The following is a 25305-nucleotide window of genomic DNA, read 5'->3' on the forward strand; positions in this document are numbered from 1 at the left end:
TCCCCCATATTTGTTCCCATCTCTCCTTTTCTCTTTTTCTGCAGTGGTCCATTGGAACAGTAAAGGAGAATGTTTTATTGACTGAATAGGAAGAAACAAGCATTCTCAGGCCAAAATAATTGGGCTATTTAATACTCCCTGTTTAGCTTCATCATCAGCTAAATATTTTTTTTGCTTCCGTGCTTTAGAATGTCCTGAAATGCTAATAATTGCCAATTGTTTCACTATCTGTATAACAGCTAGTAATTCTGCAGCATGCTTTATTTTTTGTGTACATCCTTGACTGGGTTCAGAAGCCTTGCTCCATCCACAACATTCTAGAGATGTGAGCTACACCAAGGGCATAGCTACTATTAGTGCCAATATTAGCTATTTTTTTTTGGCCAATTTACAGACCCAAGTTAGAAAAATAATTTCGCTTGTTGGCTGCTGGGAGGCAGCCAGCCCTGCTGTCTGACACAGTCACAGAGGGAGTCAGACGTCCACACAGCAGACATGGAGGGGGAAAGTACCTCGCACTCCTCTGCTTAAGCATTGAATTACTACCCCTTCTTAGGGTCTATGTGATTTACCATGGGACTGGGACAAAAGGCAATTCCACAGAAGAAATAAAGTTCTTTGGAAGTAAGCAAGAAAATGGCAGCTCATTGGAGAGTGACTCCCCACCAGAGTGTCCTCCTAAGTAGGTTAGAGAGTTCAAAGAATGGGAATGGAAAAGACTCCTAGGATTACTCCCTACAGAAGCCCCTACACCCACCCTTATTACACAATTCCTTAAAACCAAGGGTTCAGGAGCTAGACATAGATTCTAAATACACATTTGGTCAGCATAGTACCAGTATCCATGGTCTGTTCCCCATCTAACTCCTAGGCCCACTGATCCCCCTTTACCCTATACCAGAATCTATTATAAAGGGACACGATGGGTAAATATAAATGGGTATCGGAAAGATTATTATACACTCCCCTTCTGTGAAATGCTTAAGCGATCAGGGCCCCCATGGTGTTTATTGCCTAAAAATGTCAGACATCAAAGATGGAAACAAATAATAAAAATGCATCAACACCGAGGTGAATGGGAGGCAGCTGAATGGACTGAGCAACACAAAGATTATTACTTGCATAGAAAGACAGGGTTCTGGTGCTGAAGTGAGAAGTGAGAGACAGATACTAACCACATTGACCATGGAAGCCTTCTGCATGGCCTTTGCCAGTGAGCTAAAACAGTCCTGTGCCCATCTACGTGCCCAGCTTGCAACTTTAGAATATATAGATTAAAATTAAGTTAAGCTTTAAGAAATTAAGGTGTTATATAATGTGGTAAAATGTGTTACTGATTAATTGCAAAGATTAGGAACTAAAAGCTTGCATAATAATATGCAATAGACAACTATTTCCTATTATGTCTGTGTCATATTTTCTGCAGAACAATGACAAAGCAAATATGTCCTAAAAACCACATTTTGATTGCTTTTACATATGCCACATGTACACACACAACTTTACAAAAATAAAGAACTGAAGAGCCCAGCAGAGATGCCTGGCTGTTGAGCTTGAAACTGCTCCTCTCGTGTCATTCCTCCACCAACACCGTCCCTCCATTGGGAATCCCTGGACCAGCTGGACCAACTCCAGCAGTTGGCCCCTTACTATTCAGGTAAATACTTTCATGTATGTTCATCATAGGAGTTATTGCACATCCAGCTTGGTTCCATCCCTGTTCCTCTTTCATGGGTCCATGTGTAAACCAAGTTAAGTCAGCATCATTGAGGACTTTCCTGTAAACCATTCCTCAGAAGAAGAACATCATTGGGAAAATGCAATCGTGGATGTGTGTGTTCTGCAAAGAAGATAGTGGAGTTACTGCATCAAGGCTGTTATGTCAAGTTAAAAATATTAGGTACAGAGAGGAAGAAACTGATGGAATTATTGATTGTGATGAGAATTCAGTAGAGATTCAACAAATTTAGGAACATAAACAAAGAGAGCCTGTGACTATCTTTCTGTCTGTTTGCATAATATATTAATCACAGAGATGACTATCATGGAGGGAGGGAGGCCTTTGGCTACTGAGTCTAACTGCTGACTCTCATATGCTGTTGTTCTCTGATGATTTCTATTTTTTTGAGTTAAAACTTCCAAATTTTTTTATATAAAAAGTTTGAAAGTGTGTACCTAAGGTGTGTCAGAGCAGGAGCTTTACATATTTCTTTACAGATTCTACAGCTTGTTTTCCTTTTGGGTTCCACAGATGAATCCAGCCAACTTGACTCTAGTAGAACATATAAAGCCTGGAACATTAATAGAATTTTGGAATCCAATTGTGACGATATCCAGTGAAATCAAGGATTCTCTGTGTTGCTTCCTTTTATAAAACAAGGAAAAAATAATTGTCCTCTGATTCTTTAAAGATTAATGAGTACTCATCTTTAGATATAAAATGACCAAAATATTTTACTTGAGTTAACAAAATTAAAGTTATGTTTTGAGAACTGATGTCCTTTTGTACCTAGTTGTTAAAATAGGTTTGCTGTGTCCTTTGGAATTCTAATATTTTCTAGAGGATAAATGTAAAACATGTACATATTGAATTAGAGTGTGATCTCTAGGAAATTTAACATTATTTAAACCAGCTATTAATCTGTGGAAGAAATGGTTGGGATTCACTGTATATTCCTGGTGCATTTCAGTCTAAGTAAATTGGCAATCCTTCCTAGTGAGGGCAAAGAGATATCGACTTTTTTTTTTTTACTGAAATGCTGAACAAGGCGCTACATAAATCTATTACTGAAAAATGTTCACAGTTCACAGAAGTGGCCGATAAATAAGTATTTGGATTTGAAACAAGATGTATGGCAGTAAGTATTTTATTAATAGCCTTGAGTTCCCGTACAAATATGCATTCTTTTATATTTTATTTCTTTACTGGAAAAATAGAAGAATTACAGAAACTTCTATATGGAAGTTTAAGTTCCTTTAAAAAATAATTTTGTATAATAAAATGTGGGTTGATCATTGGCTTGCAAACCAAAAGTTTGCTGATTCGATTCCCAGTCACATGCTGGGTTGTGTCACCTCCTCAGTAGGGGGCATGCTAGAGGGAACCACATGTTAATATTTCTCAGCCTTTCTTTTTCCCTCCCTTATCCTCTGTATAAAATAAAATAAATAAAGCCTTTAAAAAGAAGTGTTTAAATCAGCAAGGAATTTTTATGGGTGCATTGTGGCCAAACTGATGACAGTGGCAAAGAAGCAGAATCTCAATGGATTGAAAAAAATGCTCCAGAGAATGGCAGTTTTGCACCTTATTTTGTACATTACAATCAAAGGAGGAGGCATGAGGGGTTACCTGAAGTGTATTGGTTACAGATTAGGGAGGCAGAGAAAAGCAAACTGGGGTAATCTTTGGAATTGAATGATAATTAAAACAATAGTTATGTACATTCTTATATTGTTGGGTACTCAGCAGTTAACAATTAACATGATATCAATAATGATATCATGGGTTTGTGGTCTCTGCTCTGGTGCAGTGAAGGATGAAAAAAAATTTTAACCTGACATTCAAATGTATGATATTGTAGATGCAAAAAAGACAGTAGAAAGGCTCGGTTGAGGTAAAGACTGACCTTTGTCTGGGAAGATATGAGCCTAAAACACATTCCTTGCCATGACTCAATTTTCATGAGAAAGGTTTAATTTTCAGATCTTTCCATATGGTTACTGTTAGGTTTCTGAGTTTAGAAAGCTCCCCTGCAGGCCCCCTCAGTGCTGGTCAGCATGTGGCCCTTTTTACATTGGGCCCACACAGCCCAACTCTCCAACCTTCTGAAAGGGCAGAGGAGCTACAGGTAATTATCAATGACCCATTATGTAATCAATCATGTCAACATAGGAAAACTCCATAAAGAAAATCATAAACATTCCATTCAGAAAAAATTCTGTGTTGCTAAGCACATAGAGGTGCTGGGAAATTGGACATTTCTTGAAAAATGAGGCAGCTTAATGCATCACCCCTAATGCCTTCCCCTGTGAGTTTCTTCCATTTAGCTGAGTCTGGGTTATATTCTTAGAACCAACCAGGAATAGAAAGTAAAGGTGTTCCCTGAGTTTTGGAAGTTTTTCTAGATAATCATAAAACCTGAGGGGGGTTAAGGTTACTCCCAAATTTTAAGTTTTGTGTTACTCAGCCTTGAACTTGTGGGGTCTTCACACTTTGGGTAGTTAGTGTCAGAACTGACTTCAATTGTCAAACATGTCATTGTAGAATTGGTTGTTGATAAGGAAAAATAAAACCCTTCATCTCTTATTAAATACAAAGGAACCTGGTAGTATGATGCTAACATTGATTATAATAAAGTATTTACTCTGCCTAAATTAGATGCTGAGGGAATTTGAAAATAGTTTACTTTTACTCCTTTTTTCTTCCAAAGATCTCTCACACCTTAAAAGGCTGACTTCACCCCATGTTTTCTTCTCTGTTTCACCAAACAAGGCCTGAGGCAGTGTTCTCCATCCTAAGGGAAGGGAAGGCACAGGCCTAGGAATTTATACATACTGTTGTCCACCCTCCTGAATGTGGGTCTGTTTGCTCAGTCTACACATCCAAATACTGACATCAGGCTGCAGGGAAAAGGAAAAAAAGCACATATTTCAGAGGAACCAATGCAAAAACAATGGGCAGCTGATGCTCAAATACCCGAGCCATGCAGTGGTTTATAGTTAAGTTGTTTTAAGGGGACATAGAGGGAAAAAAATCGTGATGAAGAGGTTTAGTGTTGTGGGCTCTGAAAACACTCACTTATTATGTAATTTCGATGAAATTTCTAAATCTGATTTCTTTCTTTCCTGGCATCATTTTCTCTAGGATCTTTGGTTATTAAGGCCCAGAGATCTGTCTTCCTGTAGACACCCCAGGTTTCTGCAACCCATTGGGGGGATTTGTTGGTGATGTGACCTTAAGAGCAGGAAAGAGATCTATCCAACTAGTGCTTAGCAGGTTAAATACTTGTTTTATCTCCAGCAATATATCACCTGCAACCTGTTTTGCTGACAAGTGTTAGACTCCAAGTCATATCTGCATTTCTTTGTATCACACGTGTAAGGTAGTTTTTCACCATTCATTTTTAGAGAAAAAAATCCTAACAGCAAGCTATGGAAGGAAAGGAAATTGTTCTCTCTTGTATTTAAAATTTCTCTAGTTGGCTAATAATCAAATTAAGAGAGCTATATTAACAGGAGGCAATGTAGAGTCCATTAGACAAATTACTAATCTGAAGTGATAGGAATAGACACTCAAAAAGTGTTGGGTAGTTGAGGCTTATATGTTATTCTGAAGCTAAGGAGGAAAGAGGGCTGAGCTTTGAGGCTTCAAAAGGCACGAAAGCCATTGCCATGGAGAGGCCACAGCAAATGTTTGGTAAATAAAATTTGCCCCACATGGCATGTGACTGACCCTCCTGGATGGAGCTGGTCCTTCACCTGAGTTTTTTCTAGGCAGTTAAGGGAGGGGGATCAAAGAGGCTGTGTTCTAAGTCTTTTGTTTTCCAGTAGCCAGATCAAAATTCATTTCCTGCAAGGCACATCTGGGTAGGCGACCAGGCTTCCATTCACAGCAGAGATACAACTCTCAGGCTGGTTCCACAAGTTTTACCGAAAGCTTGTTTCTGGGTCTCTAATCATTTCATTCAAGTTTTTGAGTACCTAAATTATTACCAAACAAGATAAAATACTAAAGCATTACTATGTTATGTAAGTATATCAACTTTTGACATCTTAGTACAGAAAATCTAAAAGATAAATTTGAATCTGTTTATAAAAACTGTTCCATGCCTCACTCTGATGAGGGTCTTAGTTTCTCAAAAGAAACCGGACCCGTGTGTCAGGATATCACCCAGGGCTGATGAGGAAGAAGTAAATTTCCTGTGACTCTGACTCATGTCTGAGGTCAGTGTTTGCATTACCATCACTACTTAGTCAGTTTTTCACTGTGCTTTCACTGTGCCCCTGATTTTAACAGTACCTGCTGAGCTTGGTGCCTGCCTGAAACCCCCAGTCATGTCTCTGTTGCTGAGGACCTGAGGTTGGGGGATTGTCTCACAGAAGGGTGCCTGTTCAGACTCAGTAACACCCAAGCACGTTGATGTGTAAATTAACTTAGTTCCAAACATATATACTTCCGGAATGCTCAAGGACAACCTTGAAATGACTGTAAAAAAATAAATGTTTTTATCAGGATCCCTGTGGTCATGGTAAGTTTGTTTCATATCTGCATCTTTTTGGTGTATTTGAAACATTGTGTATAAGTGCTCAGAAGATGTTTTGATGGTTCCTCCTTGTTCAATTGTTGATACTGGCAATGTGGAATGTACTCTTCATGTGAATGTGCCAAGCACTGTCTGAGGCCCTGGGGACCTGAGGGTGGGTGAGAGACAAATTGGACATTACTGCTGATGTTCAACTATTTACATGGTAACTGGTACCTACAACGGAGTTCAAGATGCTTTGTTGTGGTTTCCAGTAACATTTTTTGAGCCCAATGTGCTTCTCCAAAATTTTCTGGATGTCTTTGTGTTTTCCCAACTTCCCTATTTTTCCCAGACCCCACATCTCATCCTTCAGCACCTTCTGTTCACTTTACACTGAGAATAAATTCACAAGCTGACTGCTTTATACCACACTGGTCCAACCACCCTTACCTGTCAGCTGGGTGACTGCACTGGCCTCCTACTGGGCTCCTGCCCTCAACCCAGCAGCCACATGAATCCTGCCTAATGTGGAAGTTGAAGAAAATATTAATTCTGTTGCTGCCACCCTCTGATTTTTTCTGAGTGGACTTATCATAAAATTAACAGACTCAGAGTGGCAGGAGTAAATCAACTTTTTATTATATGAGCATGGAGAATTTACATAAGCATGAAAATGTCAAAGTCAGGCAATATTGGATATATATGACATTTAGGGAAAAGGAGACAAAAGAATGGAGTCTTATATTTAGAAAATTAGACTGAGCAATTACAGGTAGTTGAGAAGAGCACTATATATGTGGCAGGAAAATTATATCTGGGCAACTCAGCATCAGTGGGACACAGCGGGTATCTAGCCAAGAGGTGCCTGCCATAAGGTGTCCTATTTACCACACATAATCAGGGTAAACTAGGGTGAACATTCTGGTTCTTTTCCTTACGCAAGTCATGAAGCTTAACCTTTTGGAAGAATGTACAAAATTTCAACAATTCTGTGTTTTGTTTCTTCATACAGTTTAAAAACAATATGCTCCACCTCCATGAAAAAAAAAACACTTTAGGGTGGCAGAAGTTTTGTTCTCTTCACTAAACACAGATCAGTCATGTTCCCCTCTGACTCTGAGCCCTCCAGAGGCTCCCAGGTCACTCAGAGTAAAGCCAACATTTGGGCAGATGCCCCTGTCCTTCAGATGTTATCTTTTCTTATCTCCCATTGTGTCTGCTCCAACCACTTTACATCCTCCTTGCTGCTCCAACATCTTTAAATTGAAAAAATTATCACCACCCTAAGTGTGCCTTATTTTATTCTAACATACTATAGCATATTATTGTTGTTGTTGTTTGGGTTATTGTGTGATTCCCCCACCAGCAAGTCAGCTCTATGGGGACTGGGATTCTGCATGCTGTGTGTCACAGCTGTGTCCCCAGTGCTTAGCACAGTGGCAGGCAGAGGGTAAGCATTTGGTGAGTGTTTTTTGATAAATGAGTAAAGAAATTACACATATGATAATGGTTTAGAGGGTGAAATATAGAGCAATATGACCTCACATAACTGGGATTCTGACCCAGACTGAAGGACCAGGGGCAACTATTTGGAAGAGGAGTGTTTCACAGAGAATGAGTCAGGGCTGACCTAGAGCTCGTGAGGAGACAGACATAACAGGTCCAGGCAGAGGACACACATGTGCAAAGGCCTGGGGGTGGGAAAGTGGAGTGAAGTAACTGAGTTCAACTGACTCATTTGATTGGTAAATTACATACTACTCCTAAAGTGCCCATTCCACTGTCAGTCCTAAAAAAAGGCCACCTGTTTTCATTATCACCCTCCTGTGGGCACACACTCAAGGTGTGCTCCTTAGAAACAGCAGTAAAAAAGAAATAATATTCTCCCCTCATGACCACACAAGCCATTCATGACATGCAGCATTGATGACAACAAGACTGAGGTAGAAGTGACAGACAATAAACCACATATACGAAGAGTGTACAATAATGTGAGTGCTGACTCACACTCACACTCAATGTGCATCCGTTCCACTTAAATGTTTTTGAAATGCCTTTGTAACCCATCTTTCTGCACACCACCTAACACCAACAGTCCTCAGGCAGTCACTCATCTTCTGTCTTTCTCAACAGAGTAGTTTGCATTTCCTAGGATTTTAGATGAACATAATTACATCTACATCCTTTCTTCTGTCTTGTTTATTTCTCAGATTACTTTTGTGAATTAGAATTCATATGAGAAAAGTTAATTTTCTTTAAAGTAAACAATTTAGTGGCATTTAGTGTAGCCACAATGTGCTGCAGCCACCATATCTACCTAGTATGAACACATTCTCATCACCCTAAATGAAATTCTGTAGCCATTCTGTGGTTTCCTCCCATTCCTCTAGCACCCAGCCCCTGGAAACTACCAATCTGAATTCTGTGTGTTTCTCCTTGTTTCCTGTCTCATGGACTAGTGATGTCCCATGGACCTGCCAGCCTGTGCATCTGGTGCTCCCATTTGTTTCTATGTAGGGCACTAATCTGAGTCCTCAAGACATTATACTTTCTCCAAACCCTGTGCTTCACTCTTCATCCACATCTACCTCTGTGAAAATGTAGTCCCACCCTTCACTTCACCAGCTCTAGTGGCTCCTCCCTGAACAGGTAGGTCAGCCCCTCCCTTATATTATTTTTCAGCCCCATTTCGAGCCTCTTAAAAGAGCCCACTTGCAAGGGCCCATTAGGTACCCTCGAACACATATAATGTGTAACTCCCCCAAATACTACAGGCTTTACAATTTCTTATCCTGACTCTGAGCAGATCCCATGTTTCTACAGTCTCTGTCCATGCCCACCTCAGCTTACACACAATCCACCTCTGGCCAGGTCTCCAAGGATTTCAGCAAACTACCCCTGAAGCCACAAGTAACAGTCAATAAACAGAACAAGAAAAAAGTTTTATTTGTCATTTTTCAAGTTCTAGGTATCAACCGAGTAAGGACAGACACGTGGAGTTTGTAAAAACAACAAGAATAACAAGAATAACAACAAAAAAAAATCCTATGAGCACAATGATCTCTGGCCTGAGCACAAGGTCACAGGATACTTGAAACAAGGTTGTCCAGTGTGGGACTGCAGGTGGATGATAGGACAGGGACCTGTGTGTGTATGAGAGCTATTGAGTTGTATGACAGAATTTCTTTGCAAACGCCTGTGTTCTTGTTTTTCTAATATGCATTGAAAATGGTTATAGAATGAGAACACTGTTGATGGTTATGCCATGTGGTTCATACATCCATGATTTTATGCCTATACATTTCAGATTCTGGGACAAAAGCCAGTCCAAGGCAACCTGGTGAACTAGCAGGATGTGGGCAGTCAGGTCATCTTTTGCTGCAGGTGCCAAGTCAGAAGGGAGGAAGCAAAATCTGAAGCATTTCTTTGGAGAAGTGTAGCTAGATAAGGAAAGAAATCAGAAGATATTGTGAGGATGGACACTGTGAGCAAGATGACAGGATCAGCTCATTACAGGCAAGTGGTGCCAAATTACAACATGCTGCGGACACATTTAAAGAGGCAAGAAGGTCTTTATTCAAGACCATGCAGTAGCGCAGTGAGGCTGACCTCAGCACCCCAGAAACAAAAAGCTGGGGAGATTTTAAGAATGGCAGAAGGACTCACATGCATCTGCCTTTGCTAACTGGCTTTACCCAAAAGAGAAGTAGAACTTCTCATGAAACCCTGATAGGAAGTTGTTTTACATCTTCGTTGTAAAGGCCTCTAACTAACTTTGTCTCATACTTGTTTTTCAGGGACCCGGACACAGGGGTACCAGGCGGAACAAATTTTAAAGAAATGGGCCCACACCCTTGAGACAGATATTCTCTGACTCAAAACACTGGCAAGAATATTTGAAGAAAAATATATATATCTCAAGAGAATAGAGAAAGAGTCTTAAATTACAAAGTACAACCACATTGCTAGAGAAATACTTTTTATGAATAACAATCAAAGGCCTGTATGCAGGAAGAACCCTGTCTAATGGTTAGTGACTGTGAGGGAACATTAAGTCTCCCAGCTCATAACAAAACTGCTTTCTTCACTGTGGAGAAAAACTCAACTAAATTACTTTCAACCAAGACTCAATTTGCATCTCCATTAATGCCTGCAGTTTACAAAGAGATGCAAATTTCCAGTCATTTATAAACAGGTACAATATAGCTGAGAGATTCTTTGTGGCCACCAGGGAAACTGAGCTCTGAATGGGACTTCCTTGGTCAGATTGTTGTGTGTGGGTTTTTGAACTGGGCAGGAAGAATTTCAGAAGAAACCAAGTGTGTTTGAGAGTATGATTATTTAAGTTGGAGGCAGTGAAAGGAAGGAAGGACTTAAGGTAGAAGGAGCAACAAGTGGGAGCCTAGGGGAAACTGCTTTGGGTTTCTAGACCTGTTATAAGAAAGAAGTAAGTCTAGTGAGGGTGCTCTGGCTCATGGAGCAGGGATAGTCACAGCAACAGAGGGGCACCAGGGCAGCTGCTGTGAGCTCCCTGCAAAGTGAGAGGAGAGGCTGTCTTGGAGACAGGCTTAGAGTGTGAGCCCGGGTCATGCTGCTGCTGCCCACTACTATTCTGGCTGCAACTTTCATGGAGTCCTTGAGAGTTTAAGAGAAAAAGAAGCAGAAATAGAAGACATGGACATTCTCCAGGAAAAAGCCAAATGGATCCTTTGTTTCAAGGATTTTTCTTCTGTCTTTATCTGGTGGAAATTTAATAAAGGATCTCAAAGGGGAATTTGAACAACATATTCATTAGCTTTTTCAGGTGCGTGTTTCAATAAGTTGATTCATCAAAATGTGTGTATCAAGGGATCAAGGTTTTTTTGTGATTACTTTTATTTTTCTAGGATATCATTTAAAAAATTGGACTGGGATAATGTTGTAGCATAGTCCGGGTTGTGTAAATCATTTGCTCCTAAGTCTTTGATTAGAAAAGTTAAAACCTTGTGATTCATTAGCTGTGTGTAAGTTGCTCAAATTGTCCAGCCTTGTAGAAGTGTATCGTCTCAGCTTCCCTCATTGCTCTTGTGAAGAAATTTCTCCATCTTCTTACTGTTCAGCCCCACCTGAACAGTGGCCTGCCTCTCATCTCCCAGAAGGCTGTGCTTCAGCAGTTTTCCACAGAGATATTACATTTCTCACTACCATCACTGTTACAGAACAAACAAGGCGGGGGGGCCCAGGATGATATACTATTACTGAAAGAAGCCCCCAGGTTTATGTCTGCTGCTAGAGGAAAGAAGTCTCTCAATGCCAGAGATTCGTGAAAAGGAAAGGAAATGTTTATTTAATGCTATACAAACTTAAAGTAGTGACCTAATGTCTTCATCAAAAAAAAAATCCTAAATTTCTTAAAAACACCCACAAACAGACACCGTCCTTTCTTCCCCCTTTGCCCAGTCCAGAGTACTGTATCTCAGAAAAGGAAATAGAAGTCCATGGCTCAGGCAGTCCTCTGGTTATTCCCAGTTGGTAGTCTGCCTTGACTGGGAGACTTCCCTGGGTTTCTGGCACCCTCAGCTGTGTCACCGGGATCTCTGGTAAAATCAGGTGGTGGTTCCCCCTTCTAAAGCTGTGGGGGTCCCCACTCTGGTAAAGGCATGGTCCTCTCTCCCAGGGCCATGGGAGTCCCCACTCAGCCAAAACTGCGGGCTTCTCTCCTCAATGGCTGCCAAGTCTGGGTTTAAATCCCCACGCCAATCTTCCTCTGCAGCCCCATTTCCGACTCCTCCTACACTCGGCCACACTTGCCCTCAGTCTGCTGTCTTTTCCATCTTTTCTGGTCGCCATCATGGGTCTGGGCAGGTGTGACCCCATGTCATGGAGCCAATCTTCTCTGAGCTCTCACACAGGCACTGTAACTCAGGGGACCTGCCCCCCAGTCACATGTGTGGGGGGGAGGTCCCTTTCCATTACCCTGACCTAGAGAATGGCCATAACTATTTAGCATATCTAAGTGACCAGCCAAGGGCTGTAGGTATGTAAAATGATCATGCCATGGATTAGCTGCAAAGCTGCCCTGCATGTTCTAGCTCTGTGTGCCCCTTCCCCAAACTCACACCTGTGGTGAAAGGGGTGGAGAAATCTTAAAATCTCCTGGACACCTTGAGTTCTGGACCCCATTTCAAATGCCCATTTAGGGTCTCCCCTCTTGGCTGCACCCTGTAACATCACCACCCCATTGACCAAATGCTATGTCAAAAAAAAAAACCAGAAGAAGAAGAAGAGTATTCTTGATCCTATAACATGGCCAGTGTCAGTTGATTTGGCTGGTTAGTTACCTACCTATGTGCAGAGGAGCTGACATTCACCTAGTTTGCTCTGATGCAGGTTTTCTTATAACACCTATGAAGAATGTATGAACAAGTTCTTGAGGACTAGAAGTCTGGCCCTCACATTTCACCTGCAGTCTCTCTAGCTTTGAGTGATGTCCTCTTTTCTGAGAGACACCAAAAGACCCATGAGGTCAAACTCAATTCCATGTACCTTAAATTCATTTCCAATCCTCTGGGCATCAGTCTGAACTAGGAAACAGGATCCAAAGTTTAATACATGATACACATTTCCAATTATATTCTATTATCAAGGAGGACAGAGTTGTACTGAACTTAGGCAAGTAAGTCTATTGCCATGAATGAAAGAATACTCAGGAAAACTTTAGGAACTTTGAAAGTAAAACAGAGAGAAAGAAGTCACTGTTGCTATGCTCTTGGGTGTCCTCTTTTCATTTCCATTATCCACACAGTATCCATGTGCCCTGTACACGGCTCCCTGGAGGAGGGAAACAGCTTGGATTCCTGCAAGCTCACCACCTGCTCCCTTTGGTCATCACACAACCACTGTGCCTTGTTTGAGAAACTTGGTATTCCTTCCGATGTGGACATGGCACAAATGAGCTGAAACTGAGGTGGGGGTGTGACCTTAGGTCAGCAATAATGACAATGTCATTTCACATTGTTATGCATTTATTGACTCAGTGCAAATCTTTTAAGAAATATTCACCTTCTGAACAAGTCTATTATAATAATGCAATAAACTTTATTTAGAGTTTAATAACAAAGAAGAGGGGTTGAGGGTCAGTCATGTTGCACTTGCAACTCAAGGGCCCAGCTTTCAGCATAACTGATGGGGTTGGAGGCTCTACACCGGTAGTAACCAACATCCTCCCTCTGGATGGGGTCTATGGTGAGGCTTCTGTGGTCCTCAGACAGCTTCTTTCTCTCTGAGAGCTGCAGATTCATGCCATTGAACAACCACTGGACGGACACTGCATTTGTGTGACAGATAAAGACCACAACATCCTTCTCCTCTGTGCTTGTGAAGTTGGTGGCTAGAAGGATGGGTATTTTCACAAGCTCTGTGGACAAACAGAGAAAGTGACTCATTTAGAGTGGGCTTGAGACATGGAGCCACATGGCTTCCTCAGAGATCTCAGCCACTCACAGTCCACAGTCAGCTACGTAAATGCCACCATTGTGGGCCATTTGGGTTAGGTAGCTATGAGATAGAAATTTGGAAAACCTTGATTTTTCCTCATGTGAAAATTATGATTATTATTGTACCCCAAGGCCTAAGACCAATTACAAGAAAGACTATTTCATTGGAGAGCAGAAAAGGGTGTGAGACAAGGGTCTTAGTCCTGGTAGGGACAGAGAGCTTGGGCCCTATGGCCAGAAATCCAAGGATCTGCATCCAGGTTCCAGGCTCTGAAGAGATTTTGAATCATTAATTAGTTAAGTCATTCATTCATTTAATCACCACTTATTTGTTCCTAATCAATCAAGGGCAACTGAGTATTTGTTACAAGTTGGTCTCCGAGCTGGTTTCAGGGGTAGAGTGGGGAGGGAGCAGATAAAGTCCTCTCCTTTATGGAAAGTGGAAGTGACACGGACCCAAGTGAAAACAAGTAATATCATCAAGTCCAGGGCAGCGAGGTGTGGATCAGCCATCTGGGGGGCCTGTTCTTTGCAGTGGTTAGGATTGTTATTGCAGGTAATAGGTTTCTAGAGTAAAAACAGATTATTTCTCTTTTCCTTTTGTTCCCCAGACCAGCATGTATTCCTCTGAGCTGAGGGTGCCTAACTGAAAAGAATTTGAATGAATGGTTGGTTTAGGAATCCACAGACACCTCCCAAGGCTAGGGGTGGAGGAGAAGACAGGGCTATGGCCACAGACAGACATTCAGTGACTCAGATAGATGCTCATGGTCTCCCTGACTCTGCTTTAGTGACCGTATCTCCCTGACTCTCAGTTTACTTTCAGTGAAGGGGGATAAAAAACTGTATCTCCCTGACTCTGAGAGTTTACTCTCAGTGAAGGGGGATAAAAATTTAGCTGCCAGGTTGTCAGTGTAGTTACTAAAATATTGACAGTGTCTGACCTAAATCTTGGAATAGAAGAGTAGCTCAAATCAGAGGCATCTGTTACTGATGGATTCAAGACAGAATCCCTTGGGCTGATCCCTGATGAATGAAGAGCTGCCAGGAGCATCTTCTTTTCTCAGATTTTTTATGAGGATGTTGACTTTTTCCTGAACTTTGCTAAGTTCCCAGGACACTCAGCTAATTAATATTAAAAGGCATGGTCCAACTTGCTCTCCACACACAGGCTCAGCTGATAAACTGAACTCCATTTCTGCCAAGGTGTGGCTCTTGGACCTGAGCCCTTGATGGTGACCACATCAAGAACCTGTGACTTGGGTACCCATTAAACCATTACCCAGTTAGCCTTTCCTGAGAGATCAAACCAAACCTGATGCAGGCTCCCCAAGGTCCCTGGAGTCAACGTCCCTGGACAAGGTCCTGGAGAGGGGCTTTGGAGGGGAGTTCCGTGAGAATTTCTGGGGGATCCTCAGATGGGGCTTTGACAGAGCCCTGCAGGGTTGTTTGCCATGTGAAGGTCATGGGAAGGAGCTCAGGGTTCTGGACAGAGACTGGTCTCCCTGTGCTGAGTATGTCCTGTCAGACTGGTTCTTCTGTCTGCAGTGATTGTCTGTGGGGGCTAGATTTAGGGAAGGGAACTGAGATCTCAGGAAGTTTGTCTCGACTCTGTGTATCCTGTATTAAATGGCAAAACCCAACTTGGGATGTGATGCAGAGGGGGATGGAGGCAGCGTCCTGCATTATCAGTCCTGTGTGTGAGTAGAATTCACCCCTTTCAACACCCAGAGGTCAGAGAGCAATCACTCACCGTATACACGAAGCTGTCCAAACCTTACTTCTCTCACTGAGCCTCCCGGGTAGACCTCTACAGTGTAGTTTCCTGTGTCATTCAGGGTGACATTTGTTAACATCAATGATCCATCATAGAGTATTTCTTCTTGCCCAGTGTATGCAGGCCCTCTCACATGTGTTTTTTGGTTTACATCAAAAGTAGCAATTTTGTTATAGGGCTTTGCCCCTTCTCCCCTGTACCATACAAAGCTTGAAACATCGGGAGGCGTATTGTGGAGATGTAGGCTCACATTTGTCCCTTCAGCAGCATTGGTCAGCACAACAGCAAATTGGGCGGTGGTGGGTGGGCACCAGTAGTTTAATATTGAGACTAGGTAAGAAAAATAAATGGATTAATATTTGGATCTAAGTATGAGGCTTGAAAAATATGAGGGCGAGGATCCTGAAAAAGTGTCTTCACCTCTCAGCCTTGGTCTGCATGTGAGGGTATACCTCCCATGGTCAAGGTCAGTGGCATGGACACCATTACATGGGCACGTCAGAATTCGTTATGTTTTCTGTTTCAATATTCCTTTCTAGGTGCTCATCTGGCTCCTATCCTCACTGCCCTCAGACCTAGGCTGACACATTGGACTGTCCTTGAGGGACACCTTTGATGGTTACTCTCAATCTTCACTTTCTGACCTGCCCCTGCTCCATTTTTTCATGGCATTTGTGGGTACCCCATCTAGATCTTTCCTTTTCACTCTCTTGAATGGTACATGAGTTCCATATGAAGAGGGTCTTGTCTGATTTCGTACCTCCAGTGTCTGAAACAAGCTACAGACACTCTGGGTAAATCAATGTTTCCCTAGGGCCCTGTACCTCATGGAGCGTATTGGAACATATCTGAGGTGGGTGGTAAAGGGAAGTCTAGCATCCTTGGGTGTTTTACTATGGATTCCTGACAAATTGTTATTATTATTATCAGTTCTTCCTATTCAATACTGAATGAGGAATATCTTAGGACATGAACAGTAGTAAAGTTTTCCCTGCCTCTCACCACTTCCCCATTATGTGATTTTTCTCTGACATAGCCCCTTTCCCTATCCTACTCTCCTCCATTGCTTTTTACCTTCAGGTCCAAACAGAAGCCCTCCCTCTTATTCAAAGAAGTGGTCTCTTCAGCAGACTCCAGCCAGTGTCTGTGTCACATCCTTAGTCTACTACCCCAAGGAATTGTCTCCTACTTACCAACCAGCAGGAGCCCTTGCCAGAGGACAAGTCCTCTGTGGGTAGAGACTGAAGGGGATCCCATGGTGTCTGCTGTCTGCTCTGTGGCTGCCTCTTTGAGACCAGTCGCAGGCTCTGTTAGTCTCACAGTCACTTCTGTCTGGAGTGGTAGGATGTGCTGTGTGTCCTACCTGTGCAGTGAGCTTTATTCTGGGGCAAGATGACTAGTTTGGTCATGTGGGCTAGGGGGTGGGGTCTGTGCCCAGAACCCTCCCACTCCCTGCCCTTATTTTTCCCACCCTGTGCCTTCTTAACAGTTTACTGTCCTTTTGTGTTTCAGTTCTCTGTGTACTGCTGAGTCCTCTGCACACCACACACACATACACACTAGCACATACTCACAGGCTGTGTTGGAAGAGCACAGGCCTGGGCTGGCTGGCTTTGAGACATTCCCCACAGCTCTCTGTCAGGTGCCAGGTAGCTTCTCATACAGCCTCTCTGCTTCACATTGGCCATTGACCCTCAGAGCACAAATTTTTGAGCTACCTCAGGAAAAGAACTTGTCATGATGATGTCATCACTGCTGTGCACTGAATCAGCTGTGAAACTCTGTAAACTTTGTGATGCTCAACTGCCACCTTCACACACCTGCTTCAGCAGCTGTCCAGCTAGTGTGGATGCCCATTCAAAATTAGATCTCTTGATGTGAAGGTAGACCCATTTCTCCTGCTCTCTGTGCATAGGAAAAATGTGCAGACCTTGTTAAACTGCAGATTCTGACTTGGCGGGTGCAGTGGACCAGTGACTCTGCATGTAACAAGCATTTAGGACAAGGTAATAATCCTGGCTTGTAAAATACACTTGCAATAGCAAGGCTGATGGGGGCACATGTGTCCCTGAAGGAATGACCCACTCAGGCCAGCATTGGCCTCTGCTGTGCCTTTGTCTTGTGTCTGTCAGCACCACACAGAGAGCCCCAGGTGTCCCCAAATGGGGGTCGCTTGTGTTTGTGACACAGAAACCCAGCTGGGAATCCTGTCTGCTTTGTGTTCTCAGATTCTCTGAGAAGGTTTTATTTCCTCCCAGCAGGCAGGTCACAGAGACGACTCTGGGGGTGAGAAGGGGTCAAGCTGGGTGATAACTGCAGAGGGGACCCTTCTTCTGTGTCATATTGTCATCAGGATGGCTTTTGCTTCTAGGGACAAAGAACCAAAACCAGAACTCGGAATTGGAGCTGCAGTGTTGGGTGTGAAGTGGGACGGGTCCTGCCTGTCCCAGGAAAAAAGGAATGTGGTGAAAGGTCAGTTGCCTGTGGGCTTCCTGGTGATGGAGGCACGGCTTCAGGTAAATCATTCCTCTCCATGTCCTTTTGTGGGGCCTGTCCCTGGGCTCCCTGAGTGTTGGGACAACCTCTGATTGCTGCCTGGGAGGCTTTTCTGTGGCCACCAGACTTGCCCATGGATGATGCCAGGCATGGAGTAGAGAGCAGCACAGAATCCCTGAGCGTGAAGGTACTCCGGGCACTGTCACAGTAAGCAATGTTCAAAGCTTTGGGGGCAATTTAATGGGTTTATCTGAGGCAAACTGACTACATATGGCTGAGAGCAGATCTCGAATCCTGTGAAGAATGACATTTTTACATCTAATTTATACATTATAATCACAGGTGATGAAAAATGGTGCATGGAATTTTTTAGGAGGTGAGGGAAAGCATAGCAAGGAAATCTTTAGAATTAGATAAAAGTCTAAAATAAAGAAACGTAATATTTTACATTGGTGAGTATAGAATAATTAATATTTACTGGACATAGAGAAGGTATGCAGATGACTAGGTAAGAAGAATTGTTGTGGGGTGTCATACACTGGTCCCATAGTCTGTGCCTTTGAGTAGTGGTCTAGCACACAAAAAAATCATGCTGATGTGTGTGAATTGCGCTCTCTAGGAGGCATAAAAAGGGGGATCAGAACTCACTTAAGACTTACCTTCGCTAATGAAGTTTATAGGCCTGGGACACGATGACCTGCCATCACCTGCCCAGTTAGAAATTTCTGATGAGAATATTGTGTTACCTTACATTTGGTCCCTGAGCTTGCCAGACCTGCCATGTGGCCCCTGAGCTTGTCAGGGTTGCTGCACAGCTCCTTTTTGTTAACAGTCTCTGGAAGTACCATGTGGGACAGAGCAGTCAGGAGGGAGGGCCTAAGAAGGGCCTGTTGAATCAGGAGATGAAAATCAGACTCCATCTCTAACCCTTAAGCCAGGTTCATGTCTCAGTTTCCTGTGTTTTCATGTGTTTCAATGTTGTTCCCTGGAGCTCAGCAGTAGACTTGCCACCAATGTCAGGTGCTGCACAGGATGCTGACTGTGCAGGGTGAGCCCAGTGAGAGGTTAGTAGTTGTGTACAGTAGTATGAATCCAGTGACAGAAGAAGTGTCCCACCAAAGGTATGTGTTGCCTCAGACAGAGCTCTCTGCTTTCAACCATTCAAAGGAAGGGCCTGGGGAATATTCTCCTGAGGCTTTTGGGAAAGGGTGCTGGCCTGGAATGTTGATCCCCCAAACATGCTGTGTCTCCATCATCATTTGTGGCATTGCAACTAAGTCATCTTTGTCCCTTTCATCTGATCTTGGCCCCCTCTCAGGGCCCAGGAGCTGAAGCAGCTTGGTGTGGTGATTCAATCAGGGGCCCTGTGGGTTCTTCCATTAGGGGAGGAGAGGTTCTTATGAAACCTTCAGCCCCTCTGAGATGGAAGTAACCACACATTCTGGGTTCTCCTATCCTATCCTGTACAAAATGTTTCCCTTGTTACTCAGGACATTAGAAATTGGTGAGACATCTTCAGAAGCAACAGGCAGCTGTCTCACAGACCAGTGATTCTAGGCATGGAAAGTCATTCCCTGATTCCTTCAAGGTCAGGGTGTGCCCCTTCCTCCCCTGGCAGTAAGTCTACCAGGGGTTAAGGATCCAGAGTTTCTGTGAGGTCAGGTATCTGTGAGAACAGGAAAAACACAGGCCCTGGATGATGAAGAAAACCCACAAGGTGGGCCTGTGGAGGGCTGTGATTTTCTGGGAATAAAGGGTGGACCAACCTTTCATAATTAGGAGGTTTTTCTTACCTCTTGACTGTACAGGAAATAAATATCTGAACCTGAGGTGTCCTCAAGCCTGCAGTGCCTCCTCTCATGCTGATATCAATGCCTTAGTGTGTGGAAGAACATAATTTGACTGTAAGTGTCACACAGCTTGCCAAGCTCCCATTGTGCAGTTTCCCTTATTGGTTTAATGAGTATTTACTGAGCACCTGTCATGTGTCAGGCTCTTGGCTGGTCCCTGGAAACTCCAAAGAGAATAAGACACATGTGGGCCTTGTGCTCATTGAGTTTACCTTGTAACTGGGGTAGGCTCTCATACAAATCACAGCTTTAATTAATTAATTATAAACCATGGAAAGGTCATGAAGAAAAACCCCAAAACTTCTGGTGCATACACAGCATGTATCTCAGCTGGTCTGGGGTTCACAGAGCACTTCTGAGAAGGTAACATCTTGGCTGAGACAGGAAGAGTTAGTGGCCATTTTCCCCTCTAAGATCAGAGGGTATATGAAAAAGCTGCCTGCAGAGGACTGACCTTTGTTGGGCAGATGCTCGACTGGATGGAGGAGCAGACGAACTCCACAGTGGGGAGTGTGCAGAGGGAGAAAGTCTATAGAAGGATCGATACTGGGGAGTGTGAACCTTGCTGGGCTCTGGGTGCTGCTGAGGTGGGGTCAGCAGTCCCCAGGAAAGGCTCCAGGCTGTGAAGAACTGTCTCCACCTTCTGCTGGACAAGCAAAAAAATGAGCAAGGTAAAGTTATGTTAGAGTTAGGTACTTTTTTGAGTTTTATATTTTCTATTCAACTTGCACTTTAAGTACCATTTTCATGTGTGTGTATGTAATTTTAGTATATTTATAGTTGAATATAATATGCTTAACATATGGAAAGTATACAACATATGGAGTTTTTCCAGATGCATGCACCAGAGAAGCTGTCACAATGAGTTTAATGAACGTGTCCCTTACTTTTAAAGCCTCTTCCCGCCCTCTTGTAATCTCTTCATTCTGCCCCTCTCCACCCCCAACCTTGTGTTGGGGAGATTTTCAGTTGCTTTCTGTCATTGTAAATTCATTTTCATTTTCTTGAATTTTCAAAATTTGAATCATGCATATGTAATTGCAGATGGACTTTGGTTACTTAACTCAACAGAATTATTTTGGCATGGTTCTTTCTTTTTAGTCTTTAGTCCTATCTGATTCCTGGGATGCATTAAATGTGTGTATCTATTCACCCTTTATGGACATTTGAATTGTTCCAACTTGGGGCTGATATATATAACACTGCTATGAACACTTATGCAGAAAAGTCTTTAACCCATGGAATTAGGTGCTTGTACACACCTGAATAGCTAGATAAATGGATGTGAGAGAGTTACTCCTGGAAGACTGTTATCAAGGTCGTATGACCACAGCCTCACTCAGAGGTACAGAAACTCCTGCCTCTTAACATGAAGCTGTGTCTGCTGCTGGCCACCCATCAGTCAACACAGCAGCAGAAATAACGTCTCCATCTCCCTTCCAGTTTCTGAATTAAACACAAGTGCTTCTGAGAGGCTGAATTTGATTCACTTCTGGATTTTTTATCATGAGGATTAGGGGAACAGTAGTTTTTAAGTTTTAGTCCCTTTGATATGAGAGGAAACATAGAAGGAAATTGAATGTAGATGCTAAGAATTCATGAACAATACATGGCACGTCTGAGTTCACTTGCAGGCTGTGTGCCTCCAGGCCAGTGACCCACCTCAAGAAGACTCTGTTTTCTCAGGTGACATCATAAAAAGACATTTGGTCTTTCCTGGTTCTTAGAAATGAGCAGCTAAAAATGTTCTCCATGCTGAGGGCATGAGTTTCTCTGTCATGTTGAGACAGCCCTTGGCAGGCCACTGGGTAGTTGCAGAGTGAGGGCAGGTTGGCAGAAAATGCAGGTCTGGTCAGAAGGGTAGAATTTTAGCCATCAACATAAGAAACATTTCAACATGTAAAGAATTCTTATGAATCTCTTTGAGTCAAAACTGACGACAGTTGCCAGGAAGCAAAATATCAATGGCTTGAGAAAATGCTCTGGAGGATGGCAGTTTTGCACATGATTTTATACAGTACAGTCAAAGCCAGAGGCCTGAGGGGTTCAATGAAATTCATTGGGCATAGATCAGGGAGGTAAGAGAAAGTGAAATACAGAAATTTCTGAGATTGGGGAAAAGGAAAAACAAATAGAAACATACTTTTTTTACATTCACTGGTACAGTGAATGTAAAATGTGTACTTAATAGTTGACAATCAACATCATAACTAACAATGAGGAGTTTGTGGTCTCTGGTCTGGTGCAGGGAGGGGTACGGAAAAAAAGAAATTTCCCTGACAGTTATGTTATGCTAGAGGCAAAAAGACAATCAGCAGCTTCAGTAAGGTAAATGTTGACAATTGTATAACAATATACTGACCTAGGACATGACTACCCACCATGACTCACTTTCAGTGAAAAGTTTTAATTTCAGACCCTCTTCTCTGGTTACTTCAGGTCTCTGAGTTTGTGAGGCCCACCACACAGGCCTCCCTGAGCTTGTCAGCTTTATTATGTGGCTTCTCTTTTGTCCACACTTCCACACTTTAGTCATAAATGAATCTAAAGGATGCATTGGTGACTGAACTTTTGGTCAGATAACATTGTCTTAAGTGCTGGGAAGGGACTCTTAGGAAGTCTTAGTGGCAGCGTTTGTCTTGCTGAACCATAAACCCTTGCAAATGCAGCAAGACCTTCACCTTGGATGGAAGTCAAAGCCAAATGTTCTCAGAGAAGAAAAGCAGGTACATGGGAGGCAGTGAGTCCCACAGGCCTTTATTAGAAAAACACTCTGGATCATTGCTAACCTATAAGCTTTCATGATCTAAGTTGTGCTGTCTCATTTCTGTCTGTTTTGCATCTTGTGTAACATTTACTTATAGTTTGAGGGCACACTACACGCTTCTTCAGTTTCAACGTTCTCACCATGAGATGCGTTCTCAATTTACTATGGCCCACCTATTATTAACTATCGATTATTCATCTGATTTTTACTAGGTGTACACTTGGAAGCTGTAAACTTAAGGTTAATTTGGGCACCAGGCTGTAGGAACACAATGCTGTGAAGTACAATTACCATCTAAGAGCTCCACAGGCGAGGACAGTAAGTGTCATAAGTACATTAACTCTGCTTCAGGATCAGATATGGAGGGCCATGTTTTACAGGCATTTCAGCTTCCATTTGTATTAATATAGTTAGTAGTCTTTGTTGAGATAGGGTGTAAGGACATTCACAGAATCAGGTTCTCGCATTTTCATAAAATTCCTTTCTCAATATTTTTATTCTAGTAAACTTGTACAACTTTCTGTGATCTTCTTAGCTTTTACTGTCTCTTTTTACTCATTTGAAAATTATCAACTTCTTAAGACAAATGACTTACTTTTATCCTAAGTACCCACACATACCCTTTTTCTTTGTTTTCCAATAGTGTTTTGTCTAAATTTCCAGGTGTTGCCAGGAATGGGGCCAAACCTAGCGTGAGTTTGCATAAAGTCAACCGGCAGGGTGTGGGATCTTGAGTTTGTGCAGGAAAACTTTCTCACAACAAGCCCAGGGATTTTAAATGTAAGTTTATTAGTCTAGGGGTATTGAAATAAGGATGAGTGTAGATAGAAAGAGTAGCAGAAGAGAGACTCAGCAAGGCTGCTGTGGCTCTCTTACAGCACTATGGGAAAGATGTGAGGCTAGGAGGGGCTGCTCTCAGCTTAGTGCACAGTCACAGAAAAGGCACCTTGGGGACAAGTTCAGGTTTGCCTAGGATAAAATGCCAGTGCTCATTTGTTTCCCTACTTGCAAACCTGTAAACTATATGGCAAGTTTTGTGGGGTCCCCTTAGAGTGCAAGAGAAGAAGAATTTACTTGAAAGAAGATGTGAGTAGGTGAGCCTTGAAAATTTCATGCTGCTTTCTTTGTCTTGAGGAGTATTATTGGTTTCAAAAGGTAAAGACTTTCAGTGTGATTTGAGGGAAGATCTCAATAAAATATTTGTCATCTTTTTCAGGTGTGCCCTGGCAGGATCGTGGTCTCCACTAACTGCTTGGTGCCAGGGCAGAAATTCCAAATCACATGAGCAGCAATGTGCCAGTGGAGGCAAGGCCACCCTGCAGACCAGGTCCAGCACAGGTGTGCTCATTGCTAAGCACTTGAGGCTATTCACCCTGGGGAACCTTCCTGTTTGGTTGTAAATAGCTTACTCAGTTAGCAAACAGGTAAAGATAATCGAACTATTAAAGTTCAACATCCACTTGTAGGTAGAGCTATTGTCAGTATCTGGAGAGATTGTCTCTCCGATGTTACCATGTTCTCATCATTGAAGAGCAGTGGGTTTCTGTAAGTGGAGGCGGATGTCAGACAGGTTGGTGTACATTCACAGTGGGGCACCTGAGAAAGTCTTTCGTACTGTGTTGGAGACAGTCTTTATTTGATGTCTCTTCAAATAGTCAAAATCAATCATGGGATTCGTCTTTGTCATTGCTTAGGGGTGCTCTTTTGAAATGAATATCGTGAATTTGTCAGTCCTTATAAGCTGTTTAATAAGTTCATGATAATAAGGCAGAAAATGTCCTTTTAGTAAGGTTGGTCTCTATATCCCTTTGTTTAGATGCACAGGGTGACCAGGGACTGTTTAATAAGGGGAAAAGCTATGCTTACCGAAAAATGGAGTTCTCGCATTAAAGGAGTATTTTGTCAAGTGGGATGAAAACTTCTGAAAATGTATTTAGTTGAGTTTTCATTGTGTCTTTTGTCTGTTTCACCAATGCAGAAAAGTGGGGTGGAAGGCACAATGAAAATATTGTAAATAAGACAAATATTAGAAACACATTGCATTGTTTGCCCAGTGAGATGAATCCCTCAGTCACTGTAACTCAGGGGCAATTCCCCAATTGGTGTTAATTTTTCCCAATAATAACTTACCTTTGTGAAGCCTGTTGCTTTCCTGCAAGAAAATGCCCCAATCCAGTGAGAAAAACATACAAATTATTATAATTAAGACACATTTGTGTTCTTGATCTGATAGCCTTTAAATAAACTTCAATTAAAATAGTTCAAGTGGTTCTGAAGAAAGTGGGAAATGTATTTGGGACTATTGAATGATATTCCCGAGTTATATTTGGACAGATAGAACATCTGCCTGCAACTTTTCCAGCTACCTACCATAGGAGGTTCCCAGTAATATTGTCTACTTTGTGAAATCACATTTTAAAATTTCAATCTTTTACCTCACCTACGTGGCAGGGTTACTGTGTCAAGGCTGTTATGGCAAGTTAAAAATAGTAGGTGCAGAGAGGAAGAAACTGATGGAATTATTGATTGTGATGAGAATTCAGTAGAGATTCAACAAATTTAGGAACATAAACAAAGAGAGCCTGTGACTATCTTTCTGTCTGTTTGCATAATATATTGATCACAGAGATGACTGTCACACAGAGAGGGAGGCCTTTGGCTATTGAGTCTAACTGCTGACTCTCATATGCTGTTG

At 42.4% G+C, this 25305-nt stretch overlaps 1 protein-coding gene across 1 annotated transcript; it reads right to left on the bottom strand.

Moving 5' to 3' along the window:
- Positions 1 to 13358: 13358 nt before the first annotated feature.
- On the bottom strand, positions 13359 to 16817 carry LOC123817898 (carcinoembryonic antigen-related cell adhesion molecule 21-like). The gene is made up of 3 exons (XM_045837688.1): positions 16691 to 16817; positions 15474 to 15827; positions 13359 to 13641 (listed from the first exon to the last, which is right to left on the bottom strand). Exons 1-3 carry the CDS (start codon positions 16752 to 16754, stop codon positions 13361 to 13363), a joined length of 699 nt encoding a protein of 232 aa, XP_045693644.1. The 5' UTR covers positions 16755 to 16817; the 3' UTR covers positions 13359 to 13360.
- Between the last annotated feature and the right edge of the window lie 8488 nt (positions 16818 to 25305).

This window comes from Phyllostomus hastatus, unplaced genomic scaffold (assembly GCF_019186645.2).
Source record: "Phyllostomus hastatus isolate PE091 unplaced genomic scaffold, TTU_PhHast_1.1 phas_contig_234, whole genome shotgun sequence".
Classification (NCBI taxonomy): domain Eukaryota; kingdom Metazoa; phylum Chordata; class Mammalia; order Chiroptera; family Phyllostomidae; genus Phyllostomus; species Phyllostomus hastatus.

Excerpts from the sequence above, each read along its gene's own strand:
- LOC123817898 (XM_045837688.1), bottom strand. The coding sequence starts at position 16,754 with ATGGGATCCCCTTCAGTCTCTACCCACAGAGGACTTGTCCTCTGGCAA. Across the intron at positions 15,828-16,690 it reads GCAAGGGCTCCTGCTGGTTG|TCTCAATATTAAACTACTGG; the intron begins GTAAGTAGGAGA and ends TTTCTTACCTAG. Across the intron at positions 13,642-15,473 it reads TGGACAGCTTCGTGTATACG|AGCTTGTGAAAATACCCATC; the intron begins GTGAGTGATTGC and ends GTTTGTCCACAG.